The sequence below is a fragment of the Dasypus novemcinctus genome, chromosome 18 (genome assembly GCF_030445035.2).
Source record: "Dasypus novemcinctus isolate mDasNov1 chromosome 18, mDasNov1.1.hap2, whole genome shotgun sequence".
NCBI classification, from domain to species: domain Eukaryota; kingdom Metazoa; phylum Chordata; class Mammalia; order Cingulata; family Dasypodidae; genus Dasypus; species Dasypus novemcinctus.
Window position 1 is genome coordinate 80376708 of NC_080690.1, and position 24245 is coordinate 80400952.

The 24245-nt window shown below is 55.6% G+C and overlaps 1 protein-coding gene across 1 annotated transcript; it reads right to left on the minus strand.

Moving 5' to 3' along the window:
- Positions 1-11218: 11218 nt before the first annotated feature.
- On the minus strand, positions 11219-22431 carry SHISA7 (shisa family member 7). The gene is given in 6 exon segments (XM_058280851.1): positions 11219-17633; positions 18746-18895; positions 19172-19237; positions 20602-20756; positions 21772-22259; positions 22261-22431. Coding segments are annotated over 6 exon segments (1653 nt in total). The 3' UTR covers positions 11219-17010.
- Positions 22432-24245: the final 1814 nt, after the last annotated feature.

A 24245-nucleotide genomic window follows, 5' to 3' on the forward strand; every position in this document is an offset into this window, starting at 1 on the left:
ACTTTCTTTGTTGCTTGTGCTTCGGGTGTAAAGACCACTGTGAAAACCGTCGCTTAACAGGGAGCCTGAAGCTGCTTCCTCCGTGTTCCCCTGGGAGGTCCAGAGTCCTGGCTCTTGTACTTAGACCTCTGATCCGTTTTGAGTTGATTTTCTGTACAGTGTGAGATGGGCACCTTCATTCCTACTCCCAGCACCACTTGTCGAAGGGGCTTTTACCTCCCAGTTGAGTCGTCTTTGCCCCTTTATCAAAAGTTGGTTGTGGGGGAAACAGATTAATCAACTGGGCTGCTGTCTACCATATAGGAGCTCCAGGGTTCAAAGCCCAGGGCGTCCTGGTGAGGGCAAGCTGGCCCACGCGGAGTGCCACCCTGCGCAGGAGTGCCCCCCTGCATGGGAATGCCACCCAGCAGAAGGAAGCCACCCCGTGCAGGAGTGCTGGCCAGCGCAGAGAGCTGGCGCTGCAGGATGGCGCGACAAGAGACACAGCAGAGAAAATAAGACAGAGCAGAACAGGGAGCTGAGGTGGCGCAAGAGAGTAATCACCTCCCTCCCATTCCAGGATCAGTTCCCGGAGCCGCCTAATGAGAGTACAAGCAGACACAGAAGAATGCACAGCGAGTGACAGAGAGAGCAGACAATGGGGGGGGGGGGGAGCGGAGGAGGGGGAGAAATAAATAAATCTTAAAAAAAAAAAGCCGGTTGGGGGAGCAGGTATAGCTCAAATGGCTGAGTGCCTGCTTCCCGCATAGAGGTCCTGGGTTTAACCCCCTGTACCTCCTAAAACAAAAACAAAAATTGAAACAAAAGAAAACCAAAAAAAAGTCTGTTGACTCTAAATGTGAGAGTTGATTTCTGAGCTCCCAATTTAGTTCCATTGGTCTATTCGATCCTTGTGCCAGGCCCATGCTGTTTTCTTATGTGGCTTTGTAATAAGTTGTAATACCAGAAAGTGTGAGTTTTCCAACTTCATTCTTCTTTTTCGAGATGAATGAATATGAAATGTCTTTCCATTTGTTCAGATCTTGTTTGCTCTCTTCTAACAAATACTCTAGTTATTGGTTTGTAGTAGTTATATGTGTACAAGTCCTTTACATTCTTGTTTAGATTTATTCTAAGATATTTGATTATTTTAGTTGCTCTTGTAAATGGAATTTTTTTCTTGACTTCTGTAGCAGTTTGATATAGTTATGAACTCCAAAAATAGATACTGGATTATGTTTGTCATCTGATCTGTACCTGGGCATGATTGAGTTTTGATTAGAGCATTGAGTCCCCGCCTCTTGGTGGGTGGGGATTTACAGGTAAAAGACATGGCAAAAGACAGAGTTGAGGGTTTTTGATGTTGGGGTTTGATGCTGAAGCCTTAAGCTGGAGCCCTGGAAAGTAAGCGCACAGAGGAAAGAGAAGCCAGCCCCAGGAAGAGAGGTACCCTGAGCCCAGAGAGAAGCAAGGCCTGGGAACGTAGGAGCCCAGGAAGCCTGAGCCCTCGCGGACGTCGGCAGCCATCCTGCTCCAAATAGGCTTTGGTGAGGGAAGGAACTTATGCCTTATGGCCTGCTATCTGTAAGCTCCACCAAATAAATACCCTTCATAAAAACCATCCAACTTCTGGTGTTTTGCATCAGCACCCTCTGGCTGACTAGTACAACTTCTTCTTGTGATTGTTCTTTACTAGTGTGTAGAAACACTTCTGACACTTGGGTGTTGATTTTTACCCCAGCACTTTCCTGAATTCATTTATTAGCTCTAGGAGCGTTGAGTGGATTTTTCAGGATTTTTAGAATATAGAACCATGTATATGCCTCTTCCTTTCCAATTTGGATGACTTTTATTTCTTTTTCTTGCCTAATTGCTCTAACTGGAACTTCCAGTGCAAGGTTGAGTAACAGTGGTGTCAGTGGGCATCCTTGTCTTGTTCCTGATCTTAGAGGGAAAACTTTCAGTCTTTCACCATTTAGTATTATGCATGATGTTAGTTGTGGGTTTTTCATCTATATCACGGTGAGGAAGTTTCCTTCTACTCTTATTTTTCTAAGTGTTATTTTTAAAAGATTTATTTAATTAATTTATTTCACCCAAACCCTTCATTGTTTGCACTTGCTGTGTCTATTTGTTGTGTGTCATCTTCCTTTTTACAGGAGGCACCAGGAACTGAACCCAGGACTTCCCATGTGGGAGGGAGGCACCTAATTTCTTGAGCCACCTCCACGTCCCACTTTGCTGTGTCTCTCATTATGTTTTCCTCCCCATGTCTCTTGTTGCATCATCTTCTTGCGTCAGCTTGCTGTCTTGTTTTTCTTTTCCAGGAGGCACCAGGAACCAAACCTGGGACTTCCACGCGGCAGATGGGAGCCCAATCACTTCAGCCTCATCCGCTTCCCTCTAAGTGTTTTTATTTGGAAGAGGTACTGGATTTCATCAAATGTCTTTTCTGTGTCAATTGAAATGATCATGTGGTTGTTTCCCTGCATTCTCTTAATGTGCTGTTTTACGTTAATTAATTTTCTTATGTTGAACCACCCTTGCATACATGGGATAAATCCCACTTGATCATGGTATATAATTTTTTTTTTATGTGCTGTGGGATTTGGTTTGCTAGTATTTGGTTGAGGATTTTTGCATCTTTATTCATAAGAGAGATGATTTTCTTTTCTTGTGGTTTATTTATCTGGCTTTGTAGAATGAATTAGGGATGTTCTCTCCTCTTCAATTGTTTGGAAGAATTTGAGCAGGATTGGTGTTACTTCTTCTTGGGACGTTTGGTGAAATCCCCTCAGAGGCATCTGCTCCTGGGTTTCTTTGTTGGAGTGTTTTGATTATGTTTCAATCTGTTTACTAGTTACTGTACTGGGTAGATCTTCTATTTCTTCTGGAGAAAGTGTAGGTAGCTTGTATGTTTCTAGGAATTTTTTCAAGTTTAACTGTGTTTACAGAAATATATTCCTATCAGTTAATAGAATGCAATTTAAAGTTTAATGTATGCTACACAATTTGAACCAAAAACCTGGTACATGGTTTCAGATTTTTTTTTTAAAGGAAGGATTTACAATCAGGTTTATTTTTCATTCACTACAAATGTATGAAAGATTCTCCCTCAAATGCCACTAGAGCAGACAGCAAGAAACATGAGAAATTTATCTTTGGTTTGCTTCAGAAAAATAACATGTGTTGCACTTTAAAAGTTTTAAAAATTGGTGCAACAAAACATTGTAATGTTTCAATGCCTGCTTACAAAGCTCAATAACTAATGAAAGTGTATGGGGGAAGCAAGATAGCGAGCTGAAGCAAAGGGCTGGTGTGGTAAGCTGGCTCGATGAGATGATGCCACAAAGAGACACAATGAGGAAACACAATGAGAGACATAAGAAGCAGAGAGTGGAGGTGGTTCAAGTGATTGGGCGCCTCCCTCCCACATGGGAGGTCCTGGGTTTGGTTCCTGGTGCCGCCTAAAAAGAAGATGCGCACACAAGGAACAGGTACAGAGAGCAGACAGGGAGTGCAAAAACAGTGGGGGGTGAGGGGAGATAAATAAGAGTGATGTGGGTGGACTCTCACTTCCTGACCTTGAAACGTCTTACAAAGTACAGTGGTCAGAACAGCATGGTACTGGTGTAAAGACAGACACATGGATCGGTGGAATAGAACTGAGAACCCAGAAATAAACCTTCACCTGTACAGTCAACTGGTTTTTGACAAACCTACCAAGTTCATGTTAGTGGGACAAAACTCTCTCTTCAACAGATGGTGCTGGGAGAACCAAAAAAATGAAAGAGGACCCCTATCTCACTCCCTATAAAAGAAGCACCTCAAAATGGATCAAAGACCTAAATATAAAAGCCAGGGCCACAAAACTACTAGAAGAAAGTGTAGGGAAACATCTTCAAGATCTTGTGGTAGGTGGTTTCTTGGACCTTACACCCAAGTACAAACAACAAAAGAAAAAACAGGATAGATGCGACCTCCAAAAGTAAACACTTTTGTAACTCTGAAGACTTTGTCAAAAGGGTGAAATGGCAGCCAACTCAATGGGAGAAAATACTGGGAAATCACATGTCTGATAAGGGTTTCATATCCATGATATATAAAGAGATGCTATAATAAAAAATAAAAAGACACAGGACCTGATTAAAAAAATGGGCAAAAGAGTTGAATAGATACTTGTTCAAAGAAGAAATACAAATGGCAAGAAAAAAAAAACATGAAAAAATGCTCAACATCACTAATGATTAGGAAAATGCAAATCAAAACTACAATGAGGTATCATTTCACACCTATCAGAATGGCCAATATTAAAAAGACAGAACTTCAAGTGTTGGAGAGGACATGGAGAGATAGGAACACTTGTTCACTGTTGGTGGGAATGCAGAATGGGACAGCCACTGTGGAGGACTGTTTGGCAGTTCCTAAAGAAGTTGAATATAGACTTGCCACATGACCCTGAATTATCTAGAAGAACTGAGAGCAGTGACATGAACAGATATCTGCACATCAATGTTCCTTGTGGCATTATTCACGATTGCCAAAAGTAGGAAACAACCCACATGTCCATCAACCAATGAATGGATAAACAAATTGTGGCATATACATACACTGCGATATTATGCAGCTGTAAGAAGAAATGTAATCATGAAAGATATGACAACATTGATAAACCTAGAGGACAATATTTTGAGTGAAGCCAGCCAGACACAAAATGACAAATACTGTATGATTGTGCTATTATGAACTAAATATATTGTGGAAACTCAAGGAGTTAATAAGTAGAATATAGGTCACCAGAAAATAGAATGAGGTTAGAGAATGGAAAATTGAAAGTTCATCTGTGTAGAACTGGTAAAAAAAAGTTGTTTGTAAATCTTGGGAAATGGTTAGAAATGGTGAAAGCCCAATCATAGTGTTTGAAACTAGCGGTGCTATTATATGGCTATGGCAGTAGTTGAAAGGGAAAATCTAAGGTCATGTATATTACTTAAAGGAAAGCTAAAAAATGTAACATGGGACTGTATAGCACAGCAAAACCTCATGTGAAATATGAAAATGGGTAATATTGCATATATAAGACTTTTTATTTGAAACTGAAAAAATGTACGTTAATGTTATTATATCTGGAAAAATACAACCAAAGCAAACTATGGACAGTAGTATAGAGCAATATATCAATAATATCCCATTAAGGGTAAAAAATAGAAAATATGTTAAGTGAAATAAACTAGACAAAAGGTACTACATATTGTTTGACTCCATCTATACGAAATATAAATACAAATAAATTAGATGAAACTAAATAGAGGCTATATATGGCAGGGGAAGCACAGAGAGATTGAGAGGTGATTATTAAGAGGTAGAGTTTTTTGTCTTTTTTTTGGTTTATTTTTATTATTATTGGGGTGATGAAAATGCTCTAATAATGATATTGAGTGCTATGAAAGCACAACTATGTGATTATACAAAACACCACTGATTGTACACTTTGGATGGATTATATGCTTTATTAATAGGTATCAATAAAATTGATTAAACACATGTAGAACCATCAATTTCACCCTTCACATAAGTATTTGCTTCATATATTTTGGGGCTCTGCTGTTAGGTATATGTATATTTATAATTGTTATGTCTTCTTGTTGAATTGACCTGTTTATCAGTATATAATGACCTGTTTTGTCCCTCATAACTGGTTTTTACTTAAAGTCTATTTTATCTGATATTAGTGTAGAGCTACTCAAGGTCTCTTTTGATTACTGCCTGAATGGCATATATATTTTTCCATCCTTTCACTTTCAATATACTTACGTTTTTGAACTTAAGGTGAGTGTCTTGTACACAGCATATAGGTGGGTCACGCTTTTTTTTATCCATTTTGCAAATCTCTTCCTTTTAAAAAAAAAATTAGGAGATAGCAGGGATTGAATCCAGGTGCTTAACCACTGAGCTACATCTGCTCCCCAAAGAGAGTTGGTTTATTCATTTGTTTTTGTTTTTTTTTAGGAGGTACTGGGGATCAAACCTGGGACCTCATACATAGGAAGCAGGTGCTCAACTACATGAGCTACATCTGCTCCCCAAATCTCTTGCTTTTGACTGGAGAGTTTAAGCCATTTACATTTAAAGTCACTACTGATAATGCATGACTTTCTTCTGCCATTTTGCTATTTTTTCTTTGTAAATCTTATACCTTTTTTGTCCTTCAATTCTTCCATTAGTGCCTACTTTCAAATTTATTTGATTTTTTGTATTGTACCATATTGAGTCCCTTCTCATGCAGATCTGGATATATTTTCCATCTGTTTTCCCTGTGGTTATAATGGATTTAAAATTTAACATCCTAAATCCGTATCAATTGTATTTGACTTTATACCAACTTGACATCATTAGCAACATATACACATACAAAGTTCCTATATCCTCCCATCCTATTTGCTACAAGTTATATCTTTGTGTATTTTACATCCCAAACTACAGATTTATCATTACCTTTTGTGCATAAGAAGTGGAGTTACATACCAAAAAACCCAATAGTACTGGCATCTATAATTATTCAAATGATTCCCTTTACTGCAGGTCTTTCTTTATGCCACTTTGAAGCACTGTTTAGGACCCTTTCTTTCAGACTGAAGAACTCCCTTTGCATTGCTGGTAGGGCAGGTCTAGTGGTGAAACTCCCCCAGCTTTTGCTTATCTGGGAACATCTTAATCTCTCCCTCATTTTTGAAAGAAAGTCTTGCTGGGTATAGAATTCTTGGTTGACAATTGCTTTCTTTCAGCCCTTCAGTTTGTTTTTCATTGTTTTTGTTTTTGGTGGTACTGGGGATTAAACCCAGGACCTCATACATGGAAAGCAGGTGCTCAGACCACTGAGCTGCACTAGCTTTGCCTTTCAGCACTTTTAAGTGTTTCAACCTATTGCCTTCTTGCCTGCTGAAGGGAAATGGGCACTTAATCTTTTTGGGACTCCCTTGTACATATCATGTCACTTTTCTCTTGCAGCTTTCAGATCTTGCTCCTTGTCCTTTGCATTCAATAGCTGGATCAGTATGTTGTGGGTTCTGCTTTCTTCAAGTTTATCCTGTTTGGTGTTCTCTGGGTCTGTTAGATGTGCATATTTACATTTTTTGCTACGTTTGGGAAGTTCTCTGTCATTATTTCTTGGACTATTCCTTCTGTCCCTCTCTCCCTTTCTTTTTGCCCTGGGACTCCCCCTGCCCCCTGATGCATGTCTTGGTATGTTAGACGTCATCTTAGAAGTCTCAGGCTCTTTTTGCTTAAAAAAAATTTTTTTTTAAAGATTTGTTTTATTTATTTCCCTCCCCTTCCCCTGTTGTTGTGTGTTCTTCTGTGTCCACTTGTATTCTCAGTAGCACCAGGAATCTGCGTTATCTTGCTGTATCAGCTTTCTGTGTGTCAGCGCCACTCCTGGGCAGGCTATGCTTTTCTCGTGCTGGGTGGCTCAATGCGGGGCGCACTCCTTGGGCATGGGGCTCCCTTACGTGGGAGGCACCCCTGCGTGTCATAGTACTCCTTGTGCATGGCAGCACTGCGTGTGGGCCAGCTCACCACAGAGGTCAGGAGGCCCTGGGTTTGAACCCTGGACCTCCCGTATGGTAGGTGGATGCTATATCAGTTCAACACATCCACTTCCCTCTTTTTGCTTTTTATGATTCTTTTTCTTTCTGCTTCTCAGCCTGACTTATTTCAATTGTCTTGTCTTTGAGTTTGCTGATTATTTCTTCTGCCAGCTCCAATCTGATGTTGAAATCCTCTGGGGAATTTTTAAAGTTATTGTGGTCTTCAACTCCACTGGTTCTGAATGATTCCTTTTTAAAATTTCTGTCTCTTTATGGAGGTTCTTATTTTGTCCATTCACTGCTTTACTCATATCCTTTAGTTCTTTTTTTTTTTTTTTTTAAAGATTTATTTATTTGATTCCCCCCCCTCCCCTGGTTGTCTGTTCTTGGTGTCTATTTGCTGTGTCTTGTTTCTTTGTCCGCTTCTGTTGTCGTCAGCGGCACGGGAAGTGTGGGCGGCGCCATTCCTGGGCAGGCTGCTCTTTCTTTTCACGCTGGGCGGCTTTCCTCACGGGCGCACTCCTTGCGCGTGGGACTCCCCCACGCGGGGGACACCCTTGCGTGGCACGGCACTCCTTGCGCGCATCAGCGCTGCGCATGGCCAGCTCCACACGGGTCAAGGAGGCCCGGGGCTTGAACCGCGGATCTCCCATATGGTAGACGGACGCCCTAACCACTGGGCCAAAGTCCGTTTCCCAATCCTTTAGTTCTTTATGTTTTCCTTCATCTCATTGGGCACGCTGAAGATCATTTTTTAAAAGTCTTTGTCCAGTATGTCTTTGTTGATATTTTCTGGATTTTTTAATCCTTTTCCTTTGGACAAGCCATCATTTCTTGTTTGTCATGTAACCTTTTGTTGCACACTGTACATTTTAATATTTTCAAGTATTAACTCTTGGATTTATTTCTTGGGTTTGTAACCAGCTGGTGATATGACAGAGATTTTCTTGGTGTCAGCCCTTCTACCAGGAAGGTCTGCCCAAGGCATTTTCAAGTGCAGGGTCCCTTATCTTTTTTTTTTTTTTAATTTTTTAATTTTTAAAAAATTTCTCTCCCCTCCCCTCCACCATTGTCTGCTGTCTGTGTCCATTCACTGTGTGTTCTTCTGTGTCCACTTGTATTCTTGTCAGCAGCACTGGGAATCTGTGTCTCGTTTTGTTGCGTCATCTTGCTGCATCAGCTCTCCGTGTGTGTGGTGCCACTCCTGGGCAGGCTGCACTTTCTTTGCACGGGGGGCTCTCCTTACGGGGTGCACTCCTTGCGCATGGGGCTCCTCTACGCGGGGGACACCCCTGCATGGCACAGCACTCCTTGTGTGCATCAGCACTGCGCATGGGCCAGCTCCACACAGGTCAGGAGGCCCTGGGTTTGAACCCTGGATCCCCATGTGGTGGACGGACGCGCTATCAGCTGAGCCACACCTGCTTCCCGCGCTGTCTTTCCAGGGCCTGTGCGTGTCCTGGCTCGTGCTTGCTAGTGACCCTGGGAGGTCCCTGTCCATAGGCGCTTGAACGCCCCTTGACTTCCAGGAGTACACCCTTTCCTGGGTGGTCCACTACTGGGTATAAAACCTTTGCCCCAGACCCTCGGGGTCAGTTGTTTCCTACACTGCTTGTCTCAAGCCGCTTCTGCCTGAGGGCAAATTCTGGGAGGGGGTACACCAGAGTGGAGTTTCCCAAGTCAGTCCTTCCCAGGCCAGAACAGTCCAGGGGCCCACAGAGGCTCCCGACTGCCCAGGGGGCGGAACGAGGGAGGGGCTGCAGAGGGCCCCAGGAGCTTCTTCCACGGCCCCCAAAGCTGCGCAGCCCTTCTCCCGCCCCCCGCAGCTCGGCAAGCGCAGGGGCTTGGAGTCCTTCCCCTTTGTCCATGGTGGGCTGGAGCCACGGCCACCCTCACAGCCGGTGCCCCGGGGATCTGAAGCAGCTCTTCCGAAGCCGTGGTCGGCAGGTGGCCCACGCCCACCTTGGGTCTTGGTGAAGGAGATTTTTAGGTCTCCTTCTGGCACCAGTGAGCTGCGCAGGGGCTTGGAGTCCTTCCCCTTTGTCCATGGTGGGCTGGAGCCACGGCCACCCTCACAGCCGGTGCCCCGGGGATCTGAAGCAGCTCTTCCGAAGCCGTGGTCGGCAGGTGGCCCACGCCCACCTTGGGTCTTGGTGAAGGAGATTTTTAGGTCTCCTTCTGGCACCAGTGAGCTGCTCAGGGGCTGGAGCCCACCGCTGACTGCCGCATGGGGAGAGCAGCTTATCGCTGCTTCCCTCAGCCTGCCAGCCTCCTCTCCCCCCACCCCCAGGCGCTTGCAGGGCTCTGAAATGGAGATGCGGCCACTCCTGCCCGTTTGGTGGTGGAGCTCCTCCCCCACCACCTTCACACCCCGCGGCGCGTCACGGCCTTAGCCAACGTGCCTGCCCTTTTCTGTCTGGGCACCAGTTCCAGATTCCAAGCAGAGAATCCGGCTGGCTGAGCCCAGCTCACAGCTCGGTTTCCCAGGTAGGAGATCCAGCGCTTGTCCAGCATGGCCAGGAGGACAAGGTCGTTTGGCACAAACACGGGCCCCTAAGCACACCCCCTCAGGAATTTTGGGTAGGGGGCACTGGCAAAGACGGGGGTGTAAACTGTATGGTCTCCCTCCACCTACGTCACTCTTAAATTCCTCTACCTTGCATACTTACAACAAAATAGAAATACATATATTTAACATTTTCATGATATTCTGACGCATCCTTTGGTGATTAAGAGGAAGGCAGGATTCTAGAAATATGTGACAGTGTTCTAGATATGCGCAAATGCTCTGGAGAGCAGAGCGACTGTCTTAATGAAGGTTAAAACAAGCTCGATGTGGGCCCACGCCCCCCTCCCCGATGGTGCTTTCAGCCGGGCCCTTCTATGGGGGTGTGGGGAGCTTATCCGCCGGGAAGCGCTCTGTTGGGAAGGCTGTGCTTCACAGGCCCTGCAGCCCTGCCGTCCCACCCGCCAGGGATCTACTGTCAAACACTAAGAGTACACGAGCAAGCTTCAGTGGTGTCCATGGACCGTGGAACCAGCCCTTCAACCTACCACCCCCCCACACTCCCACCCCAGAAACCTCCAGCCCAGCAAACGAGTGTCAGGAGGTGAAATCCAGCAGGTGGTGACCACGTGCTGACATCAGCACTTCACTGCAGCCTGGGTGACCTGCAGACTAACACTTGAGAGGGGAAAGCTGGTGGGGGGGGAAGCAGCCATCCCTCTGCAGCTATTTTAAGGCACTGGTGGGAAGGGAGAGGGTGGGGAAGGGCTCGCTAATGATGAAACCTGGGACTTAGATGGACTACCGCACCACCCCACTCTGGTGATAACCAAAGAATTCAAACGTGGGAAGTGGTTGTGGCTCAACTGATAGAGCGTCTGCTTACCATATGGAGGGTCCAGGGTTCAAACCCAGGGCCTCCTGACCCGTGTGGAGCTGGCCCATGCACAATGCTGCTGTGTGCAAGGAGTGCCCTGCCACACAGGGGTGACCCTGTGTAGGGGAGCCCCATGCTCCAGGAGTGTGCCCCGCACGGAGAGCCGCCCTGTGCAAATAAAGCGCAGCTTGCCCAGAAGTGGCGCTGCACCCATGGAGAGCTGATGCATCAAGACAATGCAACAAAAAAAAGACAGGGTTTCCTGGTGTCACATGACAAGAATGCAAGCAGACACAGAAGAACACACAGCAAATGGACACACAGAGCAGACAACCGCGGGGGAATGGGAGAGAGATAAATGCAATAAATCTTAAAAAAAAAAATTCAGGTGTAGGGAGCTGACGTCTGGAAGCTGCAGACACATGCTTAAATGCCCCAGGGGCAGGGCTTTCCTAGCCATCAGCCCAAGATTATAGAAACCCCACCATGCACCCCAGTCTCTGGGTCCCCAACTTAGTGACCGACAGCTCAGGGCATGAGGGCAGGGAGGCCCCTTTAGCCACCTGCCAACCAACGGCCTTGGTTACACTCGCCAGGCTGCGGCCCGGAGCCCCACCCCACAGCTGGGGGCCCTGCCAAGTCCCAGCTCCCGTCCCTGCCAACGAATGTGGCCTTATCTGGCAGGAGGGTCCCTAACGTGATTAGGTAAGGTGGGCGGTGCTGGGCGGGGGTCCTGGTCCAGGGGGCGGGGTGTCCTGGTCCAGGGGGCAGTGGTCCTGGTCCACGGCTGGGGGTCCTGGTCCAATGGGTGGGGGTCCTGGTCCAATGGGCGGGGGTCCTGGTCCAAGGGTGGGGGCCCTGGTCCAGTGGGCAGGGGTCCTGGTCCACGGCTGGGGGTCCTGGTCCAAGGGTGGGGGCCCTGGTCCAAGGGTGGGGCCCTGGTCCAGTGGGCAGGGGTCCTGGTCCACGGCTGGGGGTCCTGGTCCATGGCGAGGGTCCTGATCCAATGGGTGGGGGTCCTGGTCCAGTAGGCAGGGGTCATCGTCCAGTGGGCGGGGTCCTGGTCCATGGCAGGGGTCCTGGTCCAGTGGGTGGGGGTCCTGGTCCAGTGGGCGGAGGTCCTGGTCCACGGCTGGGGGTCCTGGTCCAGTGGGCGGGGGTCCTAGTCCAGTGGGTGGGGGTCCTGGTCCAGTGGGCAGGGGTCCTGGTGCAGTGGGCGGGGGTCCTTGTATACGGCGGGGGTCCTGGTCCATGGCCCGTGGCCTCATGAGCAGACGGAAATCGGGACCCAGACCCGCAGGGAAAAGGCAGCGGAGACGTGACAGAGGAGGCCACAGGCCCCGAGCGCCAAGGCCGGCCTAGGAGCGGGGCGGGAGCCGGCGCCGCCGACCCCCTGATCTCAGACGGCGCCCGCAGCGCTGTAGACCCGGAGCCCCCGCTCACTCATGGGCTTCTTAGGGCACCCTGGGCAGCTAAGACCCCGTCCTCCCCGACAGTAGACCTTGAGACCCGGAATCAGGAAAACATCTGTTTATTCCAAAAAATACCCAGTTCCAGCTCCTCTGGCTGTCCTCACCGCGAGGGGGTGGGGTGGGGGTGGGGGTAGAGGGGTGGGGGGGGGTGGGGGAGGGGCGGGGAGGGGCTGAGGGGCGGCCGCGGGCGTCTGCGCGCGGCACGGGGGCGGCGTGGGAGCGCGCGTGCTTGTGCGTTGGGGCGGCGCGCCCTCGGCGAGGCCCCGCGCTGGGTGGGACCTGGCAGGCCGCGCAGCTGCGCCCTGGCCGCCCCCCACTATGGCTTCTTTGCGGGGAGGCCGAGGCCCCAGGGTCGGGCGCCTGGGGGCGAGGCGGGCGAGCACACGAAAGCGGAAAGGCCCTGCGCCCGTACGCTCAGGGATCCCAGAAAGCGAAGTGTTTCGCGCGGGGGAGTGGAGGGGCGGCCCGGCGTCCTGGGGCTGTCGCGGCGGCCTGAGGGGCGGGGCGGGAGGCGGGAGCAGCTAGAGCGCGGGATCGGGGACCTGGCCACGCGCGGCGAGTGCGGCCAGCTGCCTGCCCCAGGCTCCTGACAAGGGGCGAGCCGAGGGGCCGGTATTGGGGGGAGACGCACGAGGGAGGGGGACGGCCCAGGGGAAGGAGAAGAGGCCCCCCTCACACCTCGCCCCGGGGGCGAGGGGAGGGGGGCACGTAGCCCTTTAAGAGTAGGGGATGGCCGTCCCCCAACATGGCTATGTACAAAGAGGAGTGGGCGAGTTGTGCGTTGGGAGCTGGGGCCTCCCCAGAACCCTGAGGGCTCCCCAGTGAGTTAGGGAGACAGACGAAGGCGAGGACGCTTCTCGGCCACCGTGGGGAGAGGCGGAGCCCCTCTGCAGAGGGCGCCAACGGGGACTTTGCTCTCCTGGAGCCCCTGCCCTGCCACCAGGCCAGCAGGCATCATGGCAGACCCCAGGGGGTCGTCAGCTGTCAGCCCAGCCCACTGGGGTCAGGGGTCTCTGAGAAGAGTTTGGCACAAGCCAGTGGCGGTGTCCAGGGAGCAGGGACTGGGCAAGGGGCAGTGACATCACCAGCGGGCCGAGAGCCCCACCGGCAGGCATGGTGAGGCCGCTGTGCTGGCCATGTCACTGGTCAGACAGCTGGGCGAGGGGCAGTGACATCATCAGCGGGCCGAGAGCCCCACCGGCAGGCATGGTGAGGCCGCTGTGCTGGCCATGTCACTGGTCAGACAGCTGGGCGAGGGGCAGTGACATCATCAGCGGGCCGAGAGCCCCACCGGCAGGCATGGTGAGGCCGCTGTGCTGGCCATGTCACTGGTCAGACAGCTGGGCGAGGGGCAGTGATGTTTTCAGGAGGGCCAGGATGCCCCCACCATGGGGGTGACGGAAGGTTGGCCAATGGGAGGTTGGCCAAGGCCAAGTCTGGTGGGGTTGGCGCAGGCATTGCTGTAAGTCAGGAGTGAGGCAGTGACGCTGCCAAGAGGGCTAGAACAGAGACGCTATCATCGGCCAGGGAGGAGCTGCTCCCATCCCCTTCTGTTCTGAGGTTACAGGAAAATGGTGTGTTGTGCTGGTTCCCCTCAAGGGAACAACTGTAGGTACCACGTGACTCCACAAGACAACCGAAATACTGGTGCAGTAGGGCTTGGCCCCTAAAGATGATGGATCCTGGGAGGTGATGACACAGTGATTGAAGAGGGTTCTGATGACACCATGGTTGGTGGGGTCCTAGGAGGTGATGACACTACTGCTTCTCAAGGGTCCTGGAAAGTGATGACACCATGGTTGCAGTGGATCCTGGGAGGTGATGATACTATTGGCTGTCATGGGTCACAGGAGTGATGACACCATGGTTGGTGAGGTCCTGAGAGGTGATGACACCATTGGTTCTCAAGGATCCTGGGAGATGATGACACAATGATTGAAGTGGTCCTAGGAAGTGATGACACCACTGGTTCTCATGGATTCTGTGAGATGATGACACCATGGTTGAAGTGGATCCTGGGAGGTGATGACAGAATGATGGAAGTGGTTTCTGGGAAGTGAGGACACCACTGGTTCTCATGGATCCTGGCATGTGATGAAACAATGACTGAAGTGGGTCCTGGGAGGTGATGACACCATGGCTGTCGTGAGTCATAGGAGGTGATGACACCATGGTTGAAGTGGATCCTGGGAGGTGATGAAAGAATGATGGAAATGGTTTCTGGGAAGTGATGACACCACTGGTTCTCGTGGACCCTGGGATGTGCTGAAACAATGATTGAAGTGGGTCCTGGGAGGTGATGACACCATGGCTGTCATGGGTCATAGGAGGTGATGACACCATGGTTAAAGTGGATCCTGGGAGGTGATAATGCAATGATTGAAGTGGGTCCTGAGAAGTGAGGACATCACTGGTTCTCATGGACCCTGGGATGTGCTGAAACAATGATTGAAGTGGTCCTAGGAAGTGATGACACCACTGGTTCTCATGGATTCTGTGAAATGATGACACCATGGTTGAAGTGGATCCTGGGAGGTGATGACAGAATGATGAAAGTAGTTTCTGGGAAGTGATGACACCACTGGTTCTCATGGACCCTGGGATGTGCTGAAACAACGATTGAAGTGGGTCCTGGGAGGTGATGATACCATGGCTGTCATGGGTCATAGGGGGTGATGACATCATGGTTGAAGTGGATCCTGGGAGGTGATGACACTAATGGTTTTTATGGATACTGGGAGGTGATGACACCATCGTTGATGTGGGTCCTGGGAGGATACGACACTACTGGTTCTCAAGGGTCCTGGACGGTGATGACACCATGGTTGAAGTGGATTCTGGGAGGTGATAACACTATTGGCTGTCATGGCTCATAGGAGGTGAAGACACCATTAGTTCTAAAGGATCCTGGGAAGTGATGATACAATGATTGAAGTGGGTCCTGGGAAGTGATGATTCCACTGGTTCTCATGGATCCTAGGATGTGATGAAACAATGACTGCAGTAAGTCCTGGGAGTTGATGACACCATGGCTGAAGTGGATCCTGGGAGGTGATGACACCACAATTATGGGGATTATGGAAAATGAAAGCATCATCAATCCTAATGGGTGCTTGTAGAGGATGTCACCACATGGATTTTGGAAGATAATGGCATCATTGTTCATGGTGGGACCCAGAAGATGATGCCGCCATCAGCTATGGCGGATCACGGGACACGATGATACAACAGTTTTGGTGGGTCCTAGGAGATGATGTCACCCTCAGTGTTAGCAGGTCCCGGGAGAGGGCACCATCACTGTGGGGTACCATGGAAGATAGTGACAGCATTGGCTGTGGGGGTCATGGGGATGAAGACATGTTGGTCACAGGGGGTCCCAGGAGACGATGCCATCACCGGGCATGGCTGACATTTGACCCCAGGTGCCAGCCATCGTGAGCAGTGGAAGCGTGGCGTTGCTGATGACATCATCAGCAAGATCAATAAGGAGGCACCTCCCACCCCCACAGCAGGAGGACAGGACTTAGTTGACAGAGTGCTAATGTCTCTAGGTATGGCCAAAGAAGTGACCCCGATGCCAGGACTCTGGGAACCTGGTGACTCAGTCTGGAAGTGACATCACTGTCCAAGGGTGGGACCCAAGGAATCTGACAAGATCCTGTCCAGCATGTCCCTTGGGCCAGGGGAAGGAGGGGCCGAGTTAATGAGGGTGGACGAGGCCGGAACTCCGGTGACATCACCAGCGACGGCCCCCTGGGGGGGAGTGCGGTCTCTGGGGAGGGGACTCTTGGCGGTGACGTCCCAGCACTGGGGCCGAGCCTTGGGGTGGGGCAGCACTGCCAACAGCCTGCCCACAGACTGTCGTCCCTGAGAGCCGCCTCCCCTCAGGTGGCACCTCTGAACAGGACGCTTTCCACAGCGACGCCCCGACTTCTCACGCCCCGCGTGGCAGGGGCACCTCATGGCCCGATGGTGACACTGCAGAAGGGGCCTCATCCTGGAGACCTCTGATGGTGACATCACAGTCCCTCTGATGATGCCATAGAGCAAGGCACCTTCTCTGGTGACGGCATCACGGGAAGGAGACAGAGTCCCCATGACGGTGTCATGGAAAGAGGCATTGTCTCTCTGGGGGCGCAGCAGGTGAACTGTCCCCCCTGCCGCGCGCCCCGGGAGGGTGGCTTAGTCTGTGGAGGTGACGGCACAGGATGGAGGCACGTCCTCCATGGTGAAGGTACAGGAAGGGCGTCTGCTCCCCGCGGTGGCGATGTGAGAAGCCGCCTTGTTGCTGGAGCTGACATCATCAGGGGAGGCCAGTCTCTGCTGTGACATCACAGGACTGTCGCCAGCGACGATGTCATAGGACAAGGCGTTGCCTCTGCTCTGACATCACAGGGAGGAAGAAGACTTGGTGGTGACCTCACTGGCAGGCATCTTCCTCTGTGGTGGCATCATGGGAAGGGGGCCTTGCCTCGGACAGTGACGGCGCCCGGGCGGGAGACCGGTCTCCGGGGGCCAAGTTCAACCAAAGCGGCGACCTCAGAGGCAGGCCCTGGGCCGCGGGCGGCGGGGTGCCAGGCCCCTGCGGCCTCAGACCGTCACCTCGTTCTTGCTGGCCGTGCGCAGGTGCTGCGGCAGGTGGTGGCCGGGGATGAACTGCAGCTGCTCCAGGGTGCCCTGGCGCTGGAAGGGCGGCCGGTGCGCCAGCGCGCCCCCGCCCCCGCCCGCGTCGGACATCCAGGCGTGGTGGTGGTGCGCGTGCAGGCCCGCCGGCGGCGGCAGCCCGTGCAGCGGCGTGGGCGGCCCCCCGGGCCCCAGCAGCAGGTTGGAGTGGGAGGCGGCCAGGCCGGCGCGCGCGGCGGGCTCGGGGGGCAGCGCGGGGCTGCGCGGCGGCGACAGCAGGTGCTCGCGGCTCTGGCGCAGCGCCTCGGGCGACGACAGCAGCAGGTGCTCCTGCGACACGAGGCGCGCGCGCGGCAGCGTGAACTCGTAGCGCGAGGCGCGGCCGCCGTCGCCCAGCAGGTGCTCCTGCGACATGACGCGGCGCGGGTGCGGCGCGGGCGCCAGGCCCAGCTCCTCGGGGCCGCCCCAGGCGTCCAGGCGGTAGCCGCCGCCCGTGCCCGGGCGCCGCAGCGCGTGCAGGGGCAGCGTCCCGCGGGGCATGTCCGCGCCGTGCCGCCGCTTCAGGTAGGCCTCGTCCAGGTCCTTCTCGGCTGCGGGGGGAAGCCGCAGGCGTGGGGTCCCGCCCCCACTTCCCCCGGCCCTCGCCCGCCCCCACCCCCGCGCTGCACCCCTGTCCCCCCACGGGGACCCCCTCCCTGGCCACTAGCCCGGGCGGAGGAGTGGGTCCCAGGTTTTAATGCAGATTCCCAGGCCCCCATGGCAGGCGGGCGGGGGCGCCACGCCCCCTTTTCTCCTGTTCCTTTCCTTCATGTAGCAGTGTTTTTCAGACTCAGAAATGCAACCCGTTAGTGGGCCGTCTAGTCTGTTTTGCGGGTAGCGACCCCCAGTTTGAGAATAGAATAGACACTTTCAAAGGGTCCACAGAATAAAGGGGGCGAGGACTGGCTTGGCAAGCCTGCGCACCTCAGGTGTGCGTGTGGAACAACACACGGACTGGGATGTGTTTCAAGTGGTCCACCAAACCCGGGTGCAGGAAGGGCAGGCTGACAAGACGCTGCTCCTTGCTAAAGTGGGCGATGGGAACGCAGCGGTTCATTTCACACTTTTCTCTACTCCTGGGCACGTTTGAAAATGCCCAAAAGGGCATTCAAAATGCCTTTGTGATGATCATTTAAAAATGTGTATATGTTTGTGTCTCCCAGGTCGTCATAAACACCTAAAGGGTCTCTGGCTGAGTGCTCAGTTCAAAGTGTTCGAACATCACTCCACTGCCACAGGCGGCCGCTGCCCAGAAATGCCCGCCCCAGCCCAGTGATTGGCTCAGGGTCGCCGGCATGAGACCCGTCGGCGCCAAGGGCGTCAGGCCTGGGATTTTGCTGTAATCACTGAGAAGGAGACTCTTTTTTGCCAAGGCGCTAAACCGGTAGGACGCAGCCTGGCAATGCCGGCGGAGCTGAGAGATGTCCAGTCCTGGCCACAGGTTTGAGCTCCCGGACCCAGCCTCACCTGAAGCTCAGGACCTAAAGACTCTGTGTTAGCCAGCTTTTTTTTTTTTTCTTTTCTTTTCTTTGCATTTGCAAGTAATTCTGATATAAACTCGCCCCAGGTCATTCTGGAACAAATCTGGAGAAAAGCCTGAGGGAGGCTCTCCAGTGGGTGTGGCAGGCCCCTGTGCCCACCCTGCCCCCGCCCCAGGACTTACCCAACCTCTTGAGCGAGGAGTAGCGGTTGAGTTCCGACTTCACAGCGGCCTCATAGGAAGGCGGGAGATGCGAGAGATTGTGGAAGGACCGGGAACAGGAGAGGGTCGAGTAGTGCAGGGACGGGCTGGGCGGTGGCGCGGCCCTCCAGTCTGGGGAGAGGCGGCAGGCCGGGTCAGTGCAACTCTGCGCCCCCAGACCCGGCGTCCAGGCCCCCGGCCCCTCCTCCCTCACACCCCGGGGGGGCCTGGTGCCTCCTCCCTCAGACCCAGTCCTGGCTCCCGGGCGCCTCCTCCCTCAGACCCAGCAGTCCCCGCGGGAGCGCTTCGGGGAGTTGGAAGTCTGGATTGGCAGCCCTGTCCAAGCGCCAGCGGTCCCGGCTCCCCTGCTCCCGGCTCCCGGCTCCCTCTCCGCCCCGGGGGCGGTACCCAGCGTGGCTGCGTGGTGCTTGGGGCTGCTGACGCCGAGGTGCAGGTAGTTGTGGTGCAGGTTCTCTGCGGGGCAGAGAGGGGAGGCGCGTTACCGCCGTTGCCCGCGCGGCGTCCGGGCCCCGGGGCGCGTCCCGGCCCCGAGCTCGGCCCCCCAGCACCTCCTCGGGTCCCCACGCGCAGCCCGTGCCCTTGGACACGCAGGCACACAGGCACAGAGTGGGGGCACAGGTTCCGGGCTCCCGTCCGGCCATCCGCACCGAGCCCTCCTCGCCCGTGTCTGCTTGCTGCCCGGCTCGGTCCCTCCCACCTCCCGGGCCTCTGTCCCAGCCTGTCCTCTCCCTCCCGAATCACAAGACAAGCCTCTGGCCACCCGGCAGGTCCATCTCTTGTAACCGCCTCACCGGCCCCTGGGCCGGGCCCCAGCTGACCTCTGCAGCCTCATCTCCCCTCTGTCCCTCAAGCCAAACCGCTCCCAGGTCTCTGGACGAACTAAGGAGCCCAGCACCTGCCGCAGGGCCTTTGCACCTGCTGCTATGCTGCTCTCTGTCTTGAAGCCCTTCCTCACCTTCTTTGCCTGGAGGACTCCTACTCATGCCTCAAAACCCAGCTAAAACCTCTCTTCCTTGTTACTACACAAATCCCACCCCAGCCGCAGCTCAGGTCTTGTCCTCAGCCGCCTGCTGCATCAGCCCAGCCTCTCCATCCTCCCCCTTCCCCCAGGCTCCAGAGAGAAAGATCTTCCACTACTCCCCACCCTCTGCTCCGCTCTCCAACCCCCTCCATGGTCCCTCACGCCCTGGGGACAAAGGCAGCTCCCTCAGCCCAGTCTGGTGCTCAAGGCCCTTCTGGAGAGCCCTGCCCACCCTCCCCGCCGGCCCTGGCTCTCTCCAGCCCTCTGGAGGCGCATCCCCCAGACCCAGTGGCTCCTCCCGTCACCCTCCAGGCCTGTGCTCAGGCACTTCCTGGGAGAAGCCCTCCCCCTCTAAAGCAGGCAGGTCCCTTTACCAACCCCCTACAGCTCCCACCTCCCAGCAAGCAGGCCGCACTGGCTCCATGCTGCAGGCTCGCTCTGCGCTCTTGCCCTGGGGTTCCTGAGAGTCTCACAACCACCCGTTTTGCTCCCATTTGACGGGTGGGGAAGCCGAGGCCCAGAGAGGAAGCCCCTTGCCCCACGACCTCAGCCGCGGAGTCGGGAGTCCCAGCCAGGTGTGTGGCTCCTGGACAGCCCTGACTGAGGAGGAAGTGCCTCCTCAGGGGCCTGTGCTGCCCTGCAGGACATCCGAATCACCGCGCCACCCAGAGGCCCACAGGACGCCTGAGGGGTCCCCGCCTTGCCCAGGGGGCCCCCCTCCCTCCCCCGCCCCTGGCGCTGCGGGCGATGGATGCTCAGGGGGACGGAAGGGGGGCTGTGGGAGGGGGCCTCTCACCGAGGTTGGAGGGCTTCACGGTGTTGTAGAGGCTCTTGGGCGTCCTCGGGGGCAGGCTGTCGGGACCCCCGACTCCCGGGGTCAGGGAGCTGCTCCTGGCACGGTCGGGGCGGGTGCCTGGCCCGGCCTGGTGCCTCAGGATGTCCACCAGAGCCCTGGAGGAGGCAGAGGGGCGGTCAGCGGCCAGGGAGCGGGGGCGGGGGGGGGGGGCCGGTCTCTCACCTTTGTGGGAGATCTGTCAGCTGGGGCGGCACCTCGCCGGGGCCCCCCATTCTTTCTGAACCCCCACCCTTCTGAGGTCCCTCCACAGCTGGGGCCCCACCCCCAGCCATTCGTCCAGTTTGCAGGCCCCCAACCTGGGACCCACCCCATCGCCCTTCTCCCTGTCCTCAGCCGTCCTGTGCTTCTGCTGCGGGACCCCTTCCAGCCGCCCCGCCTCTCACCTGGGTCCCCGCAGCGGCCTCCCACCTGGTCCCCGCTTCCGCCCCCCTACGGTGGAACGCCACACGCACAGCCTGAGGGGCCTTTCAGAGCTGTCAGATGGCCTCACGACCCTGCTCGAGGGCCCGCAGCGGTCCCTGCCTGCTGCTCCGGCCGCCTCCTCGCCCGCGCTCCGGCCGCAGCGGCCCCTTCGCTGTCCTGCACACCCCCCGCCGCAGGGCCTTTGCGCGCCCTCCCCGGAACGCCCTGCCCGCGCAGGTCTGCGGCCGCTTCCTCCTGGTTTTCAAACGCCTCGGTTCAGCCAGACCGTCTCCATCTAAGCAGCCTCTGCCCCCTTCTCCGCTCTACACTGCTTTATTTTCTTCACAGCAGTTACCAATTCCCAAACTTCTATTGCCTATTTATAAAATAATTGCAGCCCGAATGGGTGGGGGCTATGATTAGTCCCATTGCACAGACGACGAAACTGAGGCACAGAGAGCTTAAGCAGCTCGTCCAGGGTGACACGGCTGGCAGGTAAGGCCCTTGCTCTGCCCACTGGGGTATCCTTGGCTCCCGGTCCCAGGAGGGGCGCCAAGGCCTGACCCTCACCTGGTGCCTGCAATTGGGGTCTCCGAGGGCGGGTTGGAGGCTCTCGGCCCCGCCCATCTCGCCCCGCCCCCGCGGCCCCTCCCAACCACGCCCCTGCCTCGAGGCCCCGCCCCGGCCCCGCCCCCGCCCTGCACGCACCTGGGCACGTTGATCTCCCGGTGCGCCCTGGGCGCGCGCGACGCCTTGCTGAAGGCCACTTTGGCGCCGACGCCCACGGCCAGGGCGAAGCTGATGACCCCGCACACCACGTAGGCCGTGCTGCCCCCCGGGCCCTCTCCGCCCCGGGCCCCGGCGCCCCCCGCCCGGCCCCCCTCCAGCCACCCGGCCTGGCCCGGCCCCAGCCCCCCGCCCGCGCCCCCGGCGCCCCCGGCGCCCCCGGCCAGCGGCGGCGGCGTGGTGGCCCAGCGCGGGGTGTCGTAGTTGGAGCAGGAGGCCTGCGCCAGGCGCATGTGGCGGTGCTCGCAGCAGAAGCGGTAGTGGCAGGTGCCGCAGCAGAAGCGGTAGGAGCCGGTGCTGCAGTTGAAGGTGGCGTCGTACTGGCCCATGACGTCGTAGTAGCCGTGGCAGAGCTCGGCCGGCGGCGGCGCCCGCGCCGCGCCCGCCCTGGAGCCGTTGGCCCCCGCGCCCCGCTGCGCCCGCGCCCGCGCCCAGCGCCCCGGTCAGGCGCCGCAGGTGCGCCAGCAGGGCGGGCAGCGGGCCCGCGGGCTCCGGGCTCGAGGCGTTGGCCGGGCGCGCCCCGCTCCGGCCGGCCGCGGCCAGCAGCAGCAGCAGGGTCCCGAGGAGCAGCGGGGCCGGCATGGGGGCGCGGGCGGGGGCGCGGGGCCGCCCGGGCTGCAGGGGGGGCCGAGGGGAGCGGCTGGGGCGGGGGGCGGGGAGAGGGAGATGGAGAGGCGCGTCGGGCAGGGGGCGGCGGAGAGGGGGCAGTGGGAAGGTGGCGGTGCCATGGGGGGGGCGGTGGCGAGGGGGGAACGGAAGTGATGACGGGCAGACAGCGAAGTCAAGGTGAGCGAGGAGTGGGGCAGAGTCCACGGCCAAGGTGGATGGGGCATGGGAAGCAGCGGAGAGGCGGGAGGGGAGGCGAGGGGGGAGAGGAGGGAGTGAAGGAGACAGATGTGGGGTGGGCGAGAGGGGCGGAGGCAGGGGTGGGGAAGGAGAGAAAGAAATGGGGGCGGGAGGGAGGAGAGAGAGAGAGACTGAAATTGAGAACTGAAGTGCACAGAGCAGGCGCGCTCCACCCCAGCCCGTTGGCAGTTTGGACATCTGGGGTGGGATAACTTCGCTGGCGGGGGCGCCAGGAGCATCTTCCCCGTCCCACCTGGGACCATTCAAAATATCTCTGGACACTGACAGATGCCCCTCCCCCCCGCCCCCAGTTGGGAACCTCGGGGTCGGTCTGCCCCTCCAACGCCTGTTTCTCACTGGCTCACACGCACGCACCACACTCCCGCGAATCGGACTGAAACGGTACCAGGCGCGGCCTGCACCGGCGGCCCGACACGCAAGCTCTCACCCAAGCCCCTCGGTGCCTCGGTGGCCCCATCTGTAAAGTGGGGGGAGCGACAGTTCTCACCGGGTGGCTGGGCGGACGAAGGCGGTTACAACGCGCCAGGCCCTTGGAAGAGCGCGATGGGGCGTCGGAAGGAGAGACGGCCGGGCCCCCACGGGACCCAGCAGATGGGGACACCGCCCGGCGCGAGGGCCTGGGCTCAGCGCGGTGGTCGAGGGCTCCAGGCGCCCCTCTGAGCCCACTTCTCAGCCCCAGACAGCTGGGGCGCTGGCTGAGAGCCACCGTGTCCACGGGCGAGCCCAGGGCCCGCCTGCTGAGCTGGGGGTCGCCGAGCAGAAGCAGATGTCAGCCCCCCGATGTGCACTGAGCCCCTTGGCGGTGCCTAAGCCCGTGCTGGGAGCTGGGACCGCCGTGGAGGGTTCCCCGCCCGCGTGGCCCTTCCGTTCTAGGTGACGGCAATGTGGTGCTGCGTTTTGAGGGCTGACTGGGAAATTACGAGGGAGGCCACGAGGAAATGAAAGGGGTGGAGAGGGATGGTGGGACAACGGAATATCCTTGGCATGTGTTGTTCTTTCCCATTTGGTGTGTGTCCAGGGACCACACAGCTTGTCAACAAAATCGCTGGGGTTGGGATGAGGAGAGGATGGGGGGCCTGAGTTTCCCCAAGCTTCAGTCAACCTCCACCCCTCCCCTAAGGGGCCTCAACTTCCCTTTTTTGGCTCCAGCTCGGCCCCTTCCCCTGAACTCCGGGTTGGAACAGCCCCTGCCTACCACACGGGCGTCCTAGAAGTGGCTTGTCCACACGGGGGAAAAGCTTGGTAGTTTCTCAGAGAGTTAAACACAGAGCGACACATGACCTGCCAGTTCCGTTTCTGGGAACATCCCCGGAGAAGTGAAAGCAGGGGCTGGGGCAGGCCCCCGCGCAGCTGAACAGTGCTCACTGCGGCATCGCGCACCGTCCCCACGGACGGCGGCAACCCGAGGTCCGTAGTGATGGACGGCCAAGAACGTGGTCTGTCCACACAGCGGGGTGTTACTCAGCCGCGAAAGGAAGGGAGTTCTGCTGCGTGGAACAGCGTGGATGAGCCCTGGAGGCACGGCCTGA